The 19,528-nt window shown below is 44.7% G+C and overlaps 1 protein-coding gene across 1 annotated transcript in view; it reads right to left on the bottom strand.

The window, feature by feature from the left end:
- Positions 1-483: 483 nt before the first annotated feature.
- The window catches only part of LOC142574989 (ATP-binding cassette sub-family C member 2-like), a 226,578-nt gene continuing 207,533 nt past the window's right edge, over positions 484-19,528 (bottom strand). The window contains exons 12-15 of the mRNA XM_075683964.1: positions 7,308-7,401; positions 1,930-2,132; positions 1,065-1,241; positions 484-531 (exon numbers count right to left, since the gene is read on the bottom strand). Coding sequence (XP_075540079.1) covers positions 484-531; positions 1,065-1,241; positions 1,930-2,132; positions 7,308-7,401 — 522 coding nt within the window. The remainder of the gene's footprint in view (positions 532-1,064; positions 1,242-1,929; positions 2,133-7,307; positions 7,402-19,528) is intronic.

Genomic DNA, 19,528 nt, shown 5'->3' with positions numbered 1-19,528 from the left:
GCGCGAGGACTTAATTTCCTGCCTAATATCCTAGCGTTGACATTCATTCTAATGGTGCCTTAGTTACATGTAGTTAAAATAACTTTTGCGCCATACTTGCACGCAGGACAGTGGGCTCACGTGAAGGAAAAAAAAAGACTGCACTGCTATGTCCTAAAATGCTGGTGTCGTGGCAAGTGGCAAAGTAGATGAATTAAAAATAACGACCATGACCCTTACTAAGCAATAACAAAAAGTTGCGACTTGAGGGCACTGCCTTGAGGAAGATGCTTAAAGAAGGTCCGACAGATAAGAAAAGAAGTTGCATAAACAAGACTGGCCTTATAACGGCGTACCGAAATATCTACCGGATACACGCGTTATGTTAAAAAAAATGTGCAAAAGTAACCAATAATAGTACGCCGACAGTACCGTGAAAGAAGTGAAAGATAAGTGGTACATGAAATAACCGATGAACCGGCGAACTAACACGTCTCTCATCGGTCATTGTCCAGGGGCTGCTCCTGTCAAACACTGCCTCTGGACGCTGGACTGCGCGTAAGTAAGGTGCCCGCTTGCCCCCGCCTGTGTTACGTGCGCATGCGTGCATTGTGGGAGCGTTTGCTACCCTTATAACAGGTTTGATAGCGGCGACCGCACTGTGAGTGGAGCTCTACAGAATACAGGGAAAAAGGTATGCGAAACCTGAATTCTACTCTTGATATCGACAGACGTCTTCAACGGAATTTTATTTGCCAAAGAAGGAAAGAAGCTGTAGACGGACACCCATGTAAAAGAGATGATACGCATATCCACACTCAAAAATGTACTAAAAATGAGGAGTGGTGTGGGTCTGCTGTTTTTAAATCAGTGGCAGCTTCAGAGAACGGATATGCTAGATGATGGAATAGTATACATCCCTTGAAGATGCAACCAGGTTTCCTAGAGGACGAGCCCAGACGGCGTCTAAGTACGCACGAGCCAACTTCAACGAAGCTCATAAATTCTGCTCGTGAGTTGAAACAGCGGACTTGAAAACAATAAATGTTGAATCATATGCCAGGAGGCTAGCTCAAGAAACTTACCTTTTCTCCCACTTCCGTCATATCACCCGCAGGCAAGATGCTCAAGTCGCTTAGCAATTGACATTTCCGCAAGACCTGGCCATAGATATCTCGGCGCATTTCCTTGCCATAAAGGATGTTGTCCCTTATAGACATGTTGTGCACGTCGGGCAATTGCGGTACGTAGGCCATGCAACCCTGAAAAACAAAGCAGAAATTCAGCTGCAGAAAAGATTACGCAATAGTAGCTTGTTGAAGACACAGCTTTGTCACCAAACTATGGCAAAGGATTCTGTCTTGTGTAATGTTTGTAGGCATTATGCCTGCTTCTGTGAAGCGAGATTCTGCCACAGTTCCGAACATTTTAATGTGAGCACCTCTGAGTATCATTAAAAGCTTTTATATCTATTTTGCCGGTCTGAGTTCACCACACGTGAAAGTAAGGCTGGAAAACCAAGTAGACTTTAAAATTTGCATCTTTCCTTGACACCATCTTTGCCGAGCAATTTTACTGTTATACACGTCTATTCTCTCTGTCCTCTCATGCAAGTATATTACTAGCACTGTGCCGTACCCTATGGATGGAAGTCCAAAACACGAGGACTTGAACAGTCTTTTTAAGCAGAATAAATAGGAACAATATTCCGGCCATGGACCAGCTTGACACGGTTGTGCTAGATTTGGTTACGATGACTACCAGAATATGTTTTAGTTAATATACACACGTCGTTTGCTACGTCCGAAAGCCTTTTGTTGCGGGACTGTTTCTTACAATTTGGAGAATGCCCATTGTTTCGCTGGGCAACGAGAGTCTTGATGAGTTGATAAACCTGTAATAAATTTCCGCTGAGTTATGCGTATTAATGTTCTAATGAAGGAAACGTACGGAGGTAGTCATGGTGCCATCGACCATTTTCATGTTCCGTAGAATGGCGGACAGTAGCGATGACTTTCCACTTCCAACGAAGCCGACAATACCGATAAATGAGCCTGGTTCCACATCCACTGAGATCTCCCTCAGGTGAAGCTGCTCGCTTGCTTTTTCAGTGTTGCCCCACGTAAAGGAGCATTTCTCGAGCTTTACTGCCCCTGCAAGTCGCGCGAGAACACAGGGAAAACAAAACATTTTATTCACACAGCCGCTATTTTTCTTCACTCAGTTCATCATTCACCATTACTATTTACATAATTAAGAACACAAAAATATGTGAATGTTTTAGCGCGGAATTCAGCAAGAGAGACAGCTTATCGATATTAAGTTGGTTTGGTCTCAGCTTAATCAGAGCTTGACGTGATTATATGCTAACAATCATCGGTCCCCTTGGATGAAATGCTTCTCAAGGCATTATGCTTCGTTGACTTTGCAGGGTAATGCACTTCATCGAACGTCAGCAACTTCCACGTTCGTTCGGTTTGGCAGAAGAGTATCAACAGAGGCTTTTATAGTCTTCACACAGGAGCAGAGTACAGTAAAACACCCGTTCATTTGCCGACTGCCACTAGGTCTTACACATTCTCTGAACAGGTCCCTGCCCTTCTGTACTATATTGCTTTTTTTGCAGAGGGAAACCTATGCAAACTACGCCAATCACGAGCTGTGCTGCCTAGATAAAGAGAAGTCCGGCTGTGAGGGCTAGAGAACCAGACCGTCAAGGCTGCCTCCATTGTGCTACCGAAGTTCTGGAATGTACTTGCTTTATTTAAGCATGAATGCTTTTCTCAGTTTATTTTGAGTAGTGTCCGCAGAAAACAACCAAATCTTGAAAACACCACTGCGAATCCCCTGATTATCTAAAAGAAAAACGAAGTTAAGAAACATTATAGGAAAATAAAAGTTTTTGTCACCACCACCACCACCACTCAAGATTGAAATCATGCCACTTCTGTGTTGTGCAGGTTGGACCCGTATGCGATAATCACTGTACAATGGCGAAATCTGTTCTGTGGATAGGAGAAGCGAGTGTGTAACGTTCAGATGTGTACTCAGACAGTGTTATTGTATTAGCGCATATGTCTGGGAGCAATCAATGCTGCACTTTCAAAGATAAAGTGATATTCTCGTATCTTCTTGACGTCATTTCTGGTGTCAGTGATTGAGATATACGTAAATGAGGTTGGTGTTGCGCAATCTCACAGATCTCAGCAAGCTGAAGTTTCTGCAAACAGAACCATTCAAATACGAGTCCAACAAGAAGGTACGAATGCGTGGTCAGCTTGAGGACTTGTTCAGTAGAGACGGCTTCCTGCAATCGAACAGAGCTGTGCAGTGTCACGACTTGGTATCTCGCCGTGCACAACAGGATGGAACACTTAATAAAGTAAACGTATCTTCTTAATCAGCTTCCAGTGTAATCTTTGAGAGACAGCTGACGCACTGACTTATGCGTACGTGTCTTGTGTTTATTAGGTTGAGCATATGTGCACTAAGATATAATTGCTAAGAAGGCCAAATATAGAGGCATTTCACTATGATGTTTATACTGCGTAAGGGATGCAAGCAATTTCTTTCAGAACAATGCGTCAAAGGCTATCTCCGCCAGAAGGCAGCGTGCACAAACTATATACGGGAACGTTACATTTGAAAGATCTTCCTATTACTCATTCAACATACTTGAAGCGCATTCAGCCAGCCATTTATTAAAAAGCATGCGTGCTGTCAATTGTCATGAAGCATGAAACGAACACCTGGGACCCTACAACATAAAGCTATTTCAATATGTTTCTATTCCAGTCTCCTGACGTCAAATTTACGTAAGTGCCGACACAATGATCGGGCGGTGACCCGCAGGGTTGTCTGATGAGACGAATCAAACGCTCTCATAATTTTTTGGAGGTAACCTTTGTTTGCTTTAAAAGTGAATAACGTTGCCTACACTGATCGGCTTGACTTATCTAATTGGCTGACAAGAGGCAAGGTGCACGCTCAAGTGGAGAGGCATTCTACAGGGCCGAGCCTGTGCACTGAAAATCGATAACCGGATGAAGAGGCTGGTGCCCACGGCTGCGATTGGTCCGCTTTCCCTTACTTAGCTTGATGTGTCTGGTAGAAAATTGCGCTGGCATGCAGCGTGAGGTTAAAAACGGCGCTAAAGCCAGTCCCAAGAAAATAATAATTGACAAAGCGAGGTCATAAACATGCCGAAAATGCTCGAGAACGTTACAGGGCAACGCAAAAATTTTATTGTGCGCAAATAAACTCATGCTCACCGGAAGGTGCGAGTAGCCAGTGCCTGAGCGATCGGCGGCAGCCATCTTTTATGCGGGGCAGACTGCGGCTATTCAGAAAGAAATTCAGCTTTGTTCGGCGTATTAATACATCTTTAATGCGTACACGTCACTTTGACACGGGGAGTTTTCGCGGTTTCCTGACGTCGCGTGCCAGGCAGGTGAAGTGGCTGAAGCCCTAAAACTTTTGACCAATGGCCGAGGTCTAATGGCGAAAACGTGTCGAATCACCAATAACTACTTTTCTTTCATTCGGTCTAGGCATGCATATCACATGGGGAGCTATCGCGGCTTTCGCAACGTCGCGTGGCAGACAGGCGAAGTGGGGGTGGTCCCAAGAAGTTTTGGCTCATCGCGGAGGGCTGATTGCAGAATTGGAATAGAAAATTTTGGAATAACTTTACGTTATTGCACCCCTGCTTACATGACGGCATACTGCAACTTTCACTGAAATGCTTTCCAGTCAGTGCTCGAAATTGCAGTGAAGATCCAATCTGAAGTGTCTTGCAATGTGTAAGACCTATCAAAAGCATGAGTCTCATGAAGGACGATGACGGCAGACGCTGCACGACGAGGGAAATAACAGGACACGCTCGAGGGATGGCGGAAGAGAAAAAAAGCGGAAAACATGAGTGAAAAGGAAGCTGCGGGTACAAAGGCGGATCGAACGAGGCAAGGAAGTTCATGAAACGAGTCCCGAGAGGGCTTTCCGGGGTGTACCGGTGGGAAGCCACGTGACGGGCCATTGAACAAAGCTCCTGCCGTGTACTGTGCGTGGCCTATTTCCGTGCTCTTAGGGTTTCCGTGCTCTCAGGATTTCTGCACTACCACGGATCCCCAGCGGCGTGTCGCCGTGTTGCCGCAACTGCCTACCAAACCCAAGCCGTCTGCGCCGCGTACGGCGGGCCAACGAAAATTGCAACCACACGTGAGCGAACTTAGTGGCACCGTATGCCGTGATGCCAGGACATCACGCTTTAGTGGGCGAGGGACGAGAACTGTGCAGTGTGCAGGGTCTTAGGGTTCGGTGCATTAGAAGACAGTCTCAATTTGCGCTAACTTTGTAGCTTTGTAAGAGCGCAGTGTTGCTAATTATATGTACACCTGTGCAATTTGTCCTAGTATCGCCTTCGAGTCTTTCCTCACCGCAACTCACGTCAACAAACGTAACGGTCCACATTATTACCCTACAATGAGTATATCGAGCATATATTCAAGTGTTCTTTTGTTGGCCTATCATGGCGTCCACAATTGTAACGTCGTGCCTAAAATGCTTCTACGGACTCAAGGTCAATAACAGCCAACCATTCATCACCCAGCAGCATATATACTCGATCAAAACCCACAACGTTGTGGTCAATAGTTACCAGAGTAGATAATCCGCAACTATAATCCGTCGCCTCAAACACTGTCACACTAAGCACTGCTTAGTGAAAAGGCTTATAGCATGCAAGTCACCTTGATTCGCAGGAATACAAAATAAATAAATAAATAAATAAATAAATAAATAAGAATATAAAAGAAAAAAATTAGCATCAACTTTCATCTAGCCCCATTGGTATCTAGCGCCGTTTACAATATGCCTATGCTTCAGTGCTCATTTTGGCGCCTTACTTCCTTAGGCCTTCATCAGGCGATGCCTTTTGCTTCTTTCTTTCTACGCTTACGTTAGAATGCTATCCAATAAAAGTATTAAAAATTACGTTTAAACAATTCCCGTGGAGCGAACCAATGTAGCCACACATCGTTTTGCTAAAAGCGAAACGCGTCATGTAGAAGGTATCTATGCAGCCGGCATCCTATCTCGCACTTCGATGACGATCATTATATTGTGTCATGACATCAGATCGCATGTCACGCCATTCGCGCAATTTATGCCACGACATACAACACGCTATTCATAAACGAGAAGAAAGGGGCTTAACCGAGGGGCCCGATCTTTATTAGTCATATCAAAAGAAGCCAAGAAACACTGACACCAAGGACCACATAGGGGAGATTACTTGTGCGTAATAAATGAATTAAAGAAACGTTAAATTAATGGCAAGAAAAGTGGATGAAAAAACAACTTGCCGTAGGTGGGAACCAAACGCACAACCTTTTCATTTCGCGTGCGATGCTCTACCGATTGAGTTACCGCGGCCCCGTTATTAGGCATAGGCATAGCGATTCGCGACCCATGCTGCAAGATTTAGATCGACTGCAAAAACATTAAGCAGCAAATATACCATCGTATTCATTGAAAAGTGCATGTGCGGGTAAGTTTTTATAAAATACAAAATGGTTTAGCTGATCAAGACTTGCATCACATCTTGTATATTCTCGGATATCTGACATGCTAGCCCGAAGGTTTGTCCGAAACGAAGGTGATTTCATTACTGCCAAATTCAACAAAAGAAGTTGAATAGTCGTGATAAATGGCTAATAAAGAAAACAAATTACGTACTGTAGCTTTCTTTGCTAAAGTTACGGTCGAATTACAAGGCGCGCCATAGTCGGATATTGTGGAATGACTTTGACCACCTCAAGTTCTTTAACATGCATGTGAGTATAAATACGCGAGCGCTTCTTAATTTAACCCCTCACCCCCCTCATACTGCAGTCAGCGCGGCCTGGATCGAATCCACGACCTGGATCTCAACAACGTCGTGCCACAACCGCTAGGCAACAGCGGCGGGTATGGCGAATTAGGTGTTAAACAATAACATATTTGAATTCGTCGGCATAGCTAGATTCCCTTCTTTAACTAATCGGCCGACAGAAATGCACCTGCCATATAGGTAGCTTCTACTCGACTGCTTTCAGCAGAGACATTTCGTATGCGTTTCCACCTATTAAGTTTATGTTAAATGTTGTCCATCTCTTCCAGTGCCACGCAGCACTGACCCCCTCTACAAGTTCTCGTACCAGAATATTTCAACATGCTCTTGGCGTGGAGGAGCGTCTCTACGGAATTTTTTAAATATTACTCCCTAAAGGGGGGGAGGGGAGCGCAATAAAGGATTTCCTTGGTGGAGAAATTCGCGGGACCAGCAATACCTTTTTTGTGTAAGCTGTCGCTGAAGAGATCCCTTTGCTCCGCAGATTCATCAGCTGTGCAAAATGTAGCAATCCGATTCAAAGCGAGAGAAGACTGAAAGCCAAATGGTGAAAAAAGAATGTCAGTGGTCCGACACAAGCGCTATATTTCTTTAAAATGAACTGTATTCAATTTATCTCTATGAAAGATGAGAGGGTTCAAGCAACTTGATCACAACCTGGGATGAAAATTTACGCTGGACCCTGTTATTTGAACGGTCATGCTTACATAAACAATTTTATGTAGCAGAAGCAAAATGGGGATGACAAATAACTTCTAGTAACGTCTCGTGGAATGTTCTTATGTCCAGATTAAGTTTTCATGAAATATTGCATGTCAAGCGCAATTTTTTCTTTGTATTACTGTTGAAAGCATGAACTGTGAGTCAGTGCTGTGCATTACGCTGGATGACGATTTCTAATTGATGTGGTGATGAAGCGCCGAAGTTTTCCCGTTTGACTTTTTCAAGACCTATTGCCACCGGCTGCTGAAATATTTACAGTTATTTGGTTATTTATGTGCCCCCAAGTTCCTAGAGAGCATTGCATAGGGAGGAGGGGGGAGTAGTACAAAGTTATTACGTCGTGTAAGGAAACCGTCAACGAAATAAAAACAACGAAAAATAAAATACAGATTTAAACTTGGTCAAAGGTAAATACAGTAGTGTAACGGAACGATAACGACCAATTTAAGATATCACTCCTATATAAAGCAGCGGCAACGAAAGAAAATGGTACATGATTCTAAAGGAGGGGGAATAACAAAACATAAAATGAAATAAAGAAAACCATTCATTTATTTCCGGGAAATGGTATGTACAATAGGGTAATAGAAAGTTGAGCGACTTGGAATGCACACGAGTAAAACAGTAAATGAGAAATAGATGTTATAGAGCAAAGAAGCACAAACAAGAAAGCAGAACCTTTATTCAAGGATATGTTCAAAATAATAATAATAATATTTGGGGTTTTACGTGCCAAAACCACTTTCTGATTATGAGGCACGCCGTAGTGGGGGACTCCGGAAATTTTTGACCACCTGGGGTGCTTTAACGTGCACCTAAATCTAAGCACACGGGTGTTTTCGCATTTCGCCCCCATCGAAATGCGGCCGCCGTGACCGGGATTCGATCCCGCGACCTCGGATATGTTCAAAAAGCTCCCTTTCAAAAATAGCCGCTTGTAGTGTAAGGGGCAATATTTTCTGGTGTAGCCTCCCACTCACGAAATATCATGTGCTCGCCTAATGCGAGTGGTTAGAAAAGTGACGCTGTTATAATGAACGAAAAAAAAAATCGGCAGAACCCACCTCACGGTTACTGTCGATGGCAATATGTCTGTTTTGAATAAAATGTAATTTAAAATCTATGATAAGTGTAATAAAATATTTTCTTCTAGACATTAGTAACCTTACCCTGAGTACGGGTATCTTTCCACAAGCTTTAAAAATAGGAAGAGGGACACAGATATATAAAAACGGTAGAAGGGATATGCTTACAAATTATCGACCGGTGTCAGTCCTACCCACTATATCGAAGCTTTCTGAAAGCATCATACACAGCAGGCTAATATCATTCATAAATAAGCGCAACATACTAACCAAGAGTCGGTATGGCTTTCAGAATAATAAGTGAACTGAACAAGCTTTGATGTTCATTAAAAACAAAATAATAACAACTATAGAAAACCGGAAGTATATGCTTGGTTTGTTCTTAGATTTAAAAAAAAAGCTTTTGACTGCATTTATCGTGAAATATTGTTCAATAAGTTTTCAAGGTATGGTATAAGGGAGATGGCATTAAACCTAGTAGCGAATTATTTAATAGATCGTTTTCAAGTAGTGAAGGTTCAAATAATATTTTTTTCCAAATAAATGTTAGCACAAGGCGTAACACAGGGATCAATTCTAGGGCCACTTTTGTTTTTGATTTATGTAAATGGTCTAGTAACTATTCCTGATTCTCCTGAAATAATCATGTATGCAGACGACACAAACGTGTTCTTCGCATCTAAAGAGCTACAAACACTCGAAACAAATGTAAACCATTATCTGTCAGTTCTTTCATGCTGGCTAAGAGTAAATCGAATGCAATTAAATACAAAAAAGATGACATACATCATATTTCATGCAGTTCATAAAATTATAAACAAAGAGTAGAAAATTACATTTAACGGAGAGTCTATTAATAGAGTACAAACACAAAAATTTCTTGATATAATACTTGAAGAACACCTATCCTGGAATGCTCATATCAATAGTCTAGCAGCAGAGCTTGCAAAGTGTGGCGTGTTTATACAAAGCGGATGCTTTCGTTCCTGTGTGGCTAATGAAATCTATGTATTACGTACTGTTTTACTCCAAGCTATGTTATGAAAATTTAGTATGGGGAACAACAACACGTGGTAATTACTCTAAATTACTGGTATTACAAAAACGACTACTACGCTGCTAGGAACGTTATAAAGAGAACCCACGGGATTTCAGAACACCACCTTTATTTTTAAAACATGACATGTTAAGAGCTGACCAAATATTTTATTACAAGCTACTACAATTTGTGCATCATGAAAAATTATACATAAATAGCAACATTGACAAATCATCTTACTACTTTAGAGAACAAAAGCGACGCATGCGAATAACACGGACTTACAATGGAAAACAATCCATAATGTATCAAATAACATCGCTTTTAATAAACTGGAAAGAGGTTTGGACTTCAATGTCAGTCATAACCTCTTTAATAAATAGAGAAAGAAAGTAGTATTAATCAGTGCATCCACTTTTACTTTATCCAATTAAACAAAAAAAATTCCTTGTATTTTAGCTATCTTTCTTTATACTTCCTGCAACACATATTGTTAAGTTGATTATAACACTGTGCACACGAAACTCTCGTAGTTGTATTGTTAGTAAGCGTGCACATATTCAAGAGGGGAATTGTGAACACAAAATTTTGTTGTTGTTTTTGTATAAATGAAAATTGACACTTACTGCGAACTTTTTTTTACTATATATGTGTTATGTTTATGTGTAACCGGTCAGGTATTGCCATACCTTTAGCTTCTGTACCTTTCTTGAAGAAACAAATTCAACAAAAATAAAGAATCTGAATCTGAAATAAACCCACAAAAGATATTGCCGCCATCGAAACGAGTCGTGAGGGGCCGTACTGCAATGGGACTCGCGCTTTTTTCTCGACACGCTGCGCCGTCTAGTGGCGCTACCGAGGAGGCCGCGCGTGGATTCCGAGAAGTGGAACGTGACGCACGGGTGGCTGCTAGCGCTGATAATTGCTCCCTCGCTTGCCGTACACTCAGTGGCACATACTTAGTGACCCAAGTTGGCGAGACGTCCAGTGAAGAGCAGCACATAGTCAATGCATTCATAGCCAGCTCGATGAAACGTTGGCGTGAAAGGAGCTTCTTGAAAAGCGGCACATACCCATTGCACTTGTGGCGGAGTCTGATAATGCATCGGGTTGCTGTCATTGAGGAACCCTTGCAACGTATGCTCAATTGCGTTCTGCATCAGATAATTTACGGGATCTTTTTAGTGAGTGTAGAGTAAGCACATTCCCAGTGGCATATACCTAGGTACCCTAGGTTTGCGTCAAAGACGTTGATTTAAGAGCGGCACTCACTCAATGACCCCACACCTGCTTAACCAGCGACCGAAGTTGCCGTCAAATAGGCTAATTGAATACAAGCAGAGACAGACGGGCACATGCCTAATGCCCCCCATCGACGCCAAAGAATTTACTCTATAGGTGGTGCCTACCCTTTCCCGCATCTACAGGGACCCATGCCAATGTGAAAGACATTCGTGAATTAGAGGCACATATGTGCACAGTGGCACACACACAGTAACCTAAGTTGATTGGCTAGTTCGTTTCGAATCCTGTCACCATGACGCAACAGCCCTATGTGCGAACCATTCGACCACGGATTTCCCAGTAACCACGGTAGGCGGGAAAACGGTTAGACAGACAGACAGACAGACAGACAGACAGACAGACAGACAGACAGACAGACAGACAGACAGACAGACAGACAGACAGACAGACAGACAGACAGACAGACAGACAGACAGACAGACAGACAGACAGACAGACAGACAGACAGACAGACAGACAGACAGACAGACAGACAGACAGACAGACAGACAGACAGACAGACAGACAGACAGACAGACAGACAGACAGACAGACAGACAGACAGACAGACAGACAGACAGACAGACAGACAGACAGACAGACAGACAGACAGACAGACAGACAGACAGACAGACAGACAGACAGACAGACAGACAGACAGACAGACAGACAGACAGACAGACAGACAGACAGACAGACAGACAGACAGACAGACAGACAGACAGACAGACAGACAGACAGACAGACAGACAGACAGACAGACAGACAGACAGACAGACAGACAGACAGACAGACAGACAGACAGACAGACAGACAGACAGACAGACAGACAGACAGACAGACAGACAGACAGACAGACAGACAGACAGACAGACAGACAGACAGACAGACAGACAGACAGACAGACAGACAGACAGACAGACAGACAGACAGACAGACAGACAGACAGACAGACAGACAGACAGACAGACAGACAGACAGACAGACAGACAGACAGACAGACAGACAGACAGACAGACAGACAGACAGACAGACAGACAGACAGACAGACAGACAGACAGACAGACAGACAGACAGACAGACAGACAGACAGACAGACAGACAGACAGACAGACAGACAGACAGACAGACAGACAGACAGACAGACAGACAGACAGACAGACAGACAGATATCCCCCGCAAAGTGCCGTAAGTACCACAAGAATGCTAACCCGTTAAACATTTTAAAAGTATTGACGCAAAGTGTTCAGGTGGTAAATGTTCACACTGCGTTTTAACAGTGATGCACTCATATAGGATTATTATGAAGAAAGTATGAACCTTAGCGTCTTATTTTGAACTGACTCTGTCGATGCAGTACCAGTATTACCAAATTACCAGTACTTGGACGCCCATTACCCGCCCACACTATACCTAAGACCTGATGAATAATTTGTAAGTTTGAAGCTTTTTATCAGTGTCGGAAGAATACAAGCCGTGTTTGACTAGCCCCATTACCGTAATGTCTTTTTGTTATGTAGTTTGTCCATGTCAAGTTAGATCGGCAGTTAATCTTTAAGTGTCATGGGCGAGTATTACTCGTGTACAGTATTTCGGTAAGAACTACTAAGGACGCATTTCTCTGGTCCACGTGCCGGCCGGCCTCATCCAATCCATTTTTTTGCTTTGGCGAGTTCCCTTTTTGGCCGTACAGGCACCTACAGACTCCGTTCGTCCAGCAGAGATTCCATAAATGGCGGCTGTCAGTCGCGTGCTGCTGCCCCCTCAGACGCGCACTTTCTTTAGAAGCAGGCCTGATTTGTTTGACGGCAGCGCACTTTCTGGACTTTATCCCGCCTACAGGAGGCAAACAATTTCCAACAAGGCATTGCGTTGTCTCTTGCAATAGTCGAAGCAAAATGACAATAATGTCCTCAACGTAACTTGCTTCTGGTGTAAGAACTACGGCGCGGAAATTTTCGTCGTAACGTGTTTTGAGATTGAACACATGAAAGCAACGTACCAAAATTTCACAGCCCCTCTTCGAGAATTTTGACAATTTGCATTTTCAAGTCTTTCGCAACAAGTGTTTGCTCTAAATATACGTGAGGCATCGAGCGGTTGAAATGGAACTGAACCCTTATGAACTCTAAGTTTTCTAGGAAACTTACATGGTTCTTGTTATTTGGTATTTCCTGGCACAAGTTGTGAGTTGACTACCTTAACTTTTTAGATTATTGGAATCTGGATAACATTTGCTACGCAGTTAAGCAATTTAGGAAAATGTCATTGCTTTAAAGTCTTTTTTAGATTTTTTGGCAGTATTCAAAGTGTTAAATAAATGCCAAGGTAATTGAAACTTCGCACTTTTTCTATAATTGTGTTTATTCGTTAAGGGCGTAGGGCTAGTAGTCAGTGTATAAAATTTCACAAGGTTGGTTTTTCGTACATTGACGTCTATTTGCCAGATCTGACACCAGTGACAGGGTTCAATGAAGTCCGCGTGTAAGCTATTTACATTTTCTAAAGGTAATATTGTTACCGAGGCGAGATGTAGGTGAAGGTTGCATTTAGAAAATATTTACAAAGAAAGCTAGGTCTGATCCGGCCCAAGTGCAAGCGACGTCATTGTCGTTTTTATCGCCCTGCCAAACCTTCTGTTTGACAGAGAGATGAAAACGATGATGTTGTCTCTGTATCAATCGCTTCGTAACATTACCCACCAGCGGCGGAAGCGCCGTTCTGGCGCTTGCTACGAAGGTGAGGAGCTAGAAGCGCAATATGGCTTCACCTGGGAAACATCAACAACAAAGTTGGTAGCGAGAAGGCCAAATAAGCAACGTCTACATCACCGTGTTGAGGCAGCACCTTCTATGATCCGATGTAAAGCAGGAGGAGCTTCGCTGATATACCAACGCTGCGGCACGGTAACAACAGGAGGACCAGAGAGCGAGGCGTGAAGTGAACACTTCTGGGTCGGTTGTCGTAACGGGTCTTTTGGGAGCATTGCGAAGCACAGAGTAGGTCACGGGCAAGTTGACGAGCTGCACGGTCTCGACCAACAACGTCACCGGCGTAGTCAGTAGGCGAGTGAGGAGCCGATGGAAGGAGAGTCTCAAATGGTAGTGCAGGATGTCTACCAAATAGTAAATAAAACGGGGAATATCCAGCACTGTCATTCCGTGATGAATTGTACGCGGAGTTAACTAACGGTAACGTGCTCTCCAGTCACGGTGATCAGGTGAAACATACATGACCAGAATCTCAGTTAGCGTTCGGTTCAGGCGCTCGGTCAGTTCATTCTTATGTGATTGATAAGCGGTGGTGAGCTTATGTTCAGTGGAGCAGGCACGACGGAGGTCAGCTACCACTCGTGAGAGGAAGTACCTCCCGCTACCGGTGAGGAGCTGCTGAAGGGCGCCATGATGTAGAATTACGTTGTGAAGGAGAAAGTCAGTCACGTCTCTGAAACAGCTTGTCGGCAATGCACGGGGGATTGCGAAGAGTGTGGCGTAAGCTGCCGCGATCGCAACCCATTTATTTCTGAGAAGGATGTCGTGAAAGGGCCTAAAGGGTAGCGGCCGACGCGGGAGAATGGCTCTGCAGGGGTTCTCAATCGGTTGTTGCTGGCCTGCAGGCAGCGCTGAAGGGTGCTTTCGGCGTTGGTAACGTTCACAAGCTGCGACGTAGTGGCGCACAGAACCGCACATGCCAGGCCAGAAAAACCAGCTGCGGATGCGGGAGTATGTAAGCGATACACCTAGGTGACCGTCGGTTGGTACGTCATGAAAGTGGTGACGAAGGCCGCAGTGTAGATGGCTAGGTAGGACAAGCAGAAGCTCTGGACCATCGCAACTGAGATTACGACGATACAAAACGCTGTCGTGTAGCTCAAACAGGCTAACAAAATGTTCTGGTGGTGAAGTGATTAGAAGGTTGATGATGAGCCGTAAAGATGCGTATCGCCACTGTTTGGTGGGAATATCATCGGAAGCAAGGATGCACTGTACGCAGGTGTCTGAGTCAGAATCAATGACGTTGGAAGCATTGAAAGATTGGCGTGACAAGCAATCTGTGTCTTGGCGCAACATCCAGATTTGTAGTGCACAATCAACACACATTTTTGAAACCATAGTGCCCAGCGGCCGAGACGTCCACACGGATCCTTGAGCGAGGAGAGCCAGCAGAAGGCATGATGGGCGGTAATCAGAGAAAATGTTAGGCCAAGCAAGTAAGGTCCGGATTTGGTGACAGCCCCCACTAAAGCCAGGCACTCGTGTTCAGTGATGGAAAAGTTTCATTCTGACGACGAAAAAAGCGAATGGCGTAGGTGATGGCAGGTTGCTTGCCGTGCTGTTTTTGGCCAAGGACAGCCCCAATTGCCTGACTAGTGGCATCGCTGCGAAGTTCTGTTGGCGATGAAGGGTCCAAATGGGCGAGTATTGTTGGTGTAGTCAGTAAACGGATGAGGACAGGAAAAGAAGGTGCTTGTTCGGGTTCCCACACGAAAGTAACGTCCTTCTTTCAGAGTTAAGCCAGAGAGTGGGCGATGTCACGAAGTTCCCGACAGAGCGACGAAAGTAAGAACATAATCCTACGAAACTCCGTACGTCTTTGATTGAGGACGGCAGGAGAATCGTTGTACTTCTCGTACCTTGTGGGCGTCTTGTTGAACAACCGCAGTACTCACAAGGTTACCGAGCACAGTTACTTGGCGGCGCCCTTAACGGCAATCGACAGAGTTAAGCTAAAGATTAGCTTGACGGAGGACGACAAGAACGGCTGATAAACTGGTGAGGTGGGTGTTAAGCGTAGGCGAGTACACAAGAACATGTCTAAATAGCCTAGACAAGTAGACCACTTTTATCCCCAAAGTAGAGAGTCCATCATACATGCGCAAGTTGCTGGGGCATTACACAGTTCGAACGGCAATGCCTTGAATCGGTACAGGCAGTCTACCGTAAAGAATGCTATTTTTCTGCAGTCCAAATTGTCGACTGAAATCTGCCAATAGCCAGGCCCAAGATCGATTGATGAAAAATATTTGGCTCCATGAAGCCAGTCGAGGGCGTCATCGATGGGACGCAAAGGCTAGACGTCTCTATGTGCTACTTCGTTCAAACTCTGATAATCAACGCAGAAACGCGAGCTGCCATTCTTCTTTTTCACGAGAACGACAGGGGAAGCCCATGGGCTAAATGAGTCTTGAATCACGCCTATTTAATTATTTTGCCGACCTCGTTTTGAATGACTTGACGTTCATGATGGGATACACGATATGGATGCCGGCGTATAGGGTTGGAGACACTAGTGTTGATTCGATGAGTCACGACAAATGTTTGGCCTTGAGCGCGACCGTCAAAATCAGAGGTTTCATGATAGGACGCCAGAACGGGGCAGGGACCTTGAGCTTGGGTCCGAGTCAGATCGGAAGAGATCATCTTGTTAATGTCATTCAGAGACAAAGGAGCGAAGTTGGCGGAGCAGGAAGGCGTCGCATCATCTGCATCCAAAGCGGCAATCTTGCAGGGATCAATCGCAGAAATGGTGGCCAGTGACGTGCCTTGCGGGATAGCCTTGTAAAAAGGCTGACGTCGAGAAGGGGAACAACTACTCTATTGTCAGCAATGGAAACAATGGTATGAGCAAGGGCGACATTGCGTGCTAACAGAACGTTGATAATCGGAGACATGGCTCTGATGCTATCGGAAGTGTAGTGCGAAGAGGTCAAAACAACGTATCTAGCAGCTTGAGGTGGTAAGCGAGCGTGATTGCTAGACATTTAGCGAGGTGGTGTGTCGGCTGGGATATCGGGAAGATGGGGCAGCTCAAGCTGAAGAGCACCGGTCGCACAGCCAATTAGGTAGAATGACCGAAAAAAAACTGAGCCGACGATTAGGACATGGGAGTACTGTTCAATGACGGTAAATATCCTTGAAGTGAGTTGACCAGCAATGCAGACGTGGGTGGTGCACACGCCAAGTGCGGTCCCTCCATGAGCGGCACGGAGGACACGGAGATCTGCACTCATCGCAAGAATGTGCGCCCCAGTGTCAATAAGCGCAGAAATAGTAATGCCATCAACATCAGCGTCTATCAAGCTTCGTCTAGTTGGCAGCGTCCGATGAGGATTTGTCGTGAGAGTCGTCAATGAAGCGTCACCTCCGGACGCTGCACTGCTTAGTTTTCCCGGATAAACACTGCAGGGTTAAACTGGGACGACATGTGGTGAGCGTGCGGTGAGCAAGACAACGTGCAATGGGTTGGAGGCGAGAGTGAGTGGGGAAGTCGCGGCGATGGGAACGACCATTTATCCCTGTGTGAGCATCGGCGTTGGGCAAATACAAATGCGTTGAAAGTGGGAAGCGGTTGCTGTAAGAACGGCGTTAAAGAGTAGACAGCGTCTGAGGCGGCGAGGACCAGCGGGTGGCACAGTAAGGGGCGACGTGTCCAATACGGTGACAAGTAAGCATATCGGTCGATCGTCAGGGGTTCTCCACGAAGCAAGCTCGCGAGATCGCGTAGCGAAACACTGCTCTCAATAGTATGAGGCCGGACGCTGTGAAGTTTGTGCTGAGCTGGCCACGGTGCACATAGACTTAGTGCTTATGTTGGCGAGATCCTGCCGGATAATGGCTTGGATGAATGAAGTCGTAATGGAGCTCGAGTCACCGGCGTGAGCTGGGGCAGGGGTGACGAACTCAAGCTCGCGACGTACAGTCTGTGTCACCTGATCTGGTTGAAATGAGGGCTGTGCTGCTGTGTGGTCTTTTCAAAAGGTCTTTGCTGCCGTGTTGCGAAGACGGGCAAAGGCGTGGCCAATGCGTCGGCTTTTAGCCAGCTCAAAACGCCGGTACTCCTTTCTAATATCGCCGACTGCAAATAAATTTTTGCACATTAAAAGGCTGAACGTGTCGTCCGCGATCCCTTTAAAGATATGCCCAATCTTGTCGTCCTCTGGCATATCGACATCGGCCTTTCGACATAGCCATAACATGTCTGCAATGTACGAGACGTAAAATTTCGTAGACATCTGCCCACACGACGTGAGTAACTTTTTCGCGGCGATCTTCTGGCCAACAAGCTCCCAAAACAAGTCTCGTAGTTTTTCTTTGCAGGTGTGCGACCTCCCCATCTCTGCTTCGCGGTTATCAAACTATACTTTTGCAATGCATTTCAGGCAGCAAATAATATTTGCCAACCACAGGGTGGGGTCCCATTGGCTGTTAGCACTCATGAGTTAGCACAGCGCCAGCCAGTCTTCAATGTCCGCTTAACCGGAACCGCAGAACGTGCCAGGATCACGGGGTTTCAATAGCACGAGCGTTGAAGTGGCGGGCACTGATGTAGGCGCCGCTTCTTCCGCCATTACAGACAGACATCCAACGCGACGGCCGCTGCGCAGATACGTTGTGAGGCGTGACGAACCCCGCACCTCCAGCTAAGTTTTACGGAGGCAAGACGTAGACCAATATTTACAAAATATGTACACAGAAGGCTATTCGCAAAAGGAGACATCTCATCCAACCCAAGTGCAAGCGACCTCATCGTCGTCTTCATCGCTCTACCAAACCTCGCGTTCATCCATGTATGAATCGCTCCGCAGCAATATATACCTGTAAATAACGCAGTCATCTGCAAAAAAGATCCAGTGTTGTGCGCTATGTTAATTTTATAAGCGCGACAAAGCAGTGACCCTTGCGGTATTATTAAATATAGATAGATGCTTCCAGCTTCTTGCTTTTACTGACAACTGGCTGATACCAATTATTTAAAAATTTAGCAGTTCAACGCTTTGTCATAGTATCATATTCTAGGTTGTCACATTTCCTAACTAATCAGTGATGTGCAACGTGATCAAAATGTTTTTTTTTGTTCAGTCAATACTCCGCCTGTATATTTTCGTTCATGTATATGATCTTGGAGATCAGTTATTAGGTGGAGTGGCGATTTTGACAAGTTAGTTAGTGCATCAAGCCAAGCTGGCTGCGTGAAGAGAATTATTCTTATTTAAATAAGCCGTAGTGCTTGAGAAAATAACGTACTCTAAAAGATGTGCTCCATATACATGTCCGTGATATTGGACGGTAATTTTACGGCTAGTGCTATTGCCGGATTTTATTAGAATTACGTGCCGCATTATACATTAGTCGGAACGTGAAGAATGTGAGCGCAAAAAAATCTACGAGCACGGTTGTTCGCATCTCGCGGAGACCAAACTGAGGGACACATTGCCTCAGCACCAATGGGTGAGTGATCCGTCATAACTATGCCTGAAGAATATGCCAGTGTCGTTTTATTCGTGTCTAACTTTGACCTAAATATTATTTTTTTTGTGTAAGCTATCATGATACTCGCATATCTGTGCACATGTGTGTTTCTTAACTAGGTATCAACCTGTGTGTATAAAGAAAATAATGTACATGTATCGAGAATACATATCGTAAGGTGCAGTAGCAAAGTATTCAATCCATTTGATGACGGTAAGCATTTCAACACAAAAAAGAGCAAATTTAAACTTCTGTTTGTCATTTAGGAAATGAATTT

This window comes from Dermacentor variabilis, chromosome 3, assembly GCF_050947875.1.
Source record: "Dermacentor variabilis isolate Ectoservices chromosome 3, ASM5094787v1, whole genome shotgun sequence".
Classification (NCBI taxonomy): Eukaryota; Metazoa; Arthropoda; class Arachnida; order Ixodida; family Ixodidae; genus Dermacentor; species Dermacentor variabilis.
This window is presented reverse-complemented; position numbering and strand designations above follow the sequence as displayed.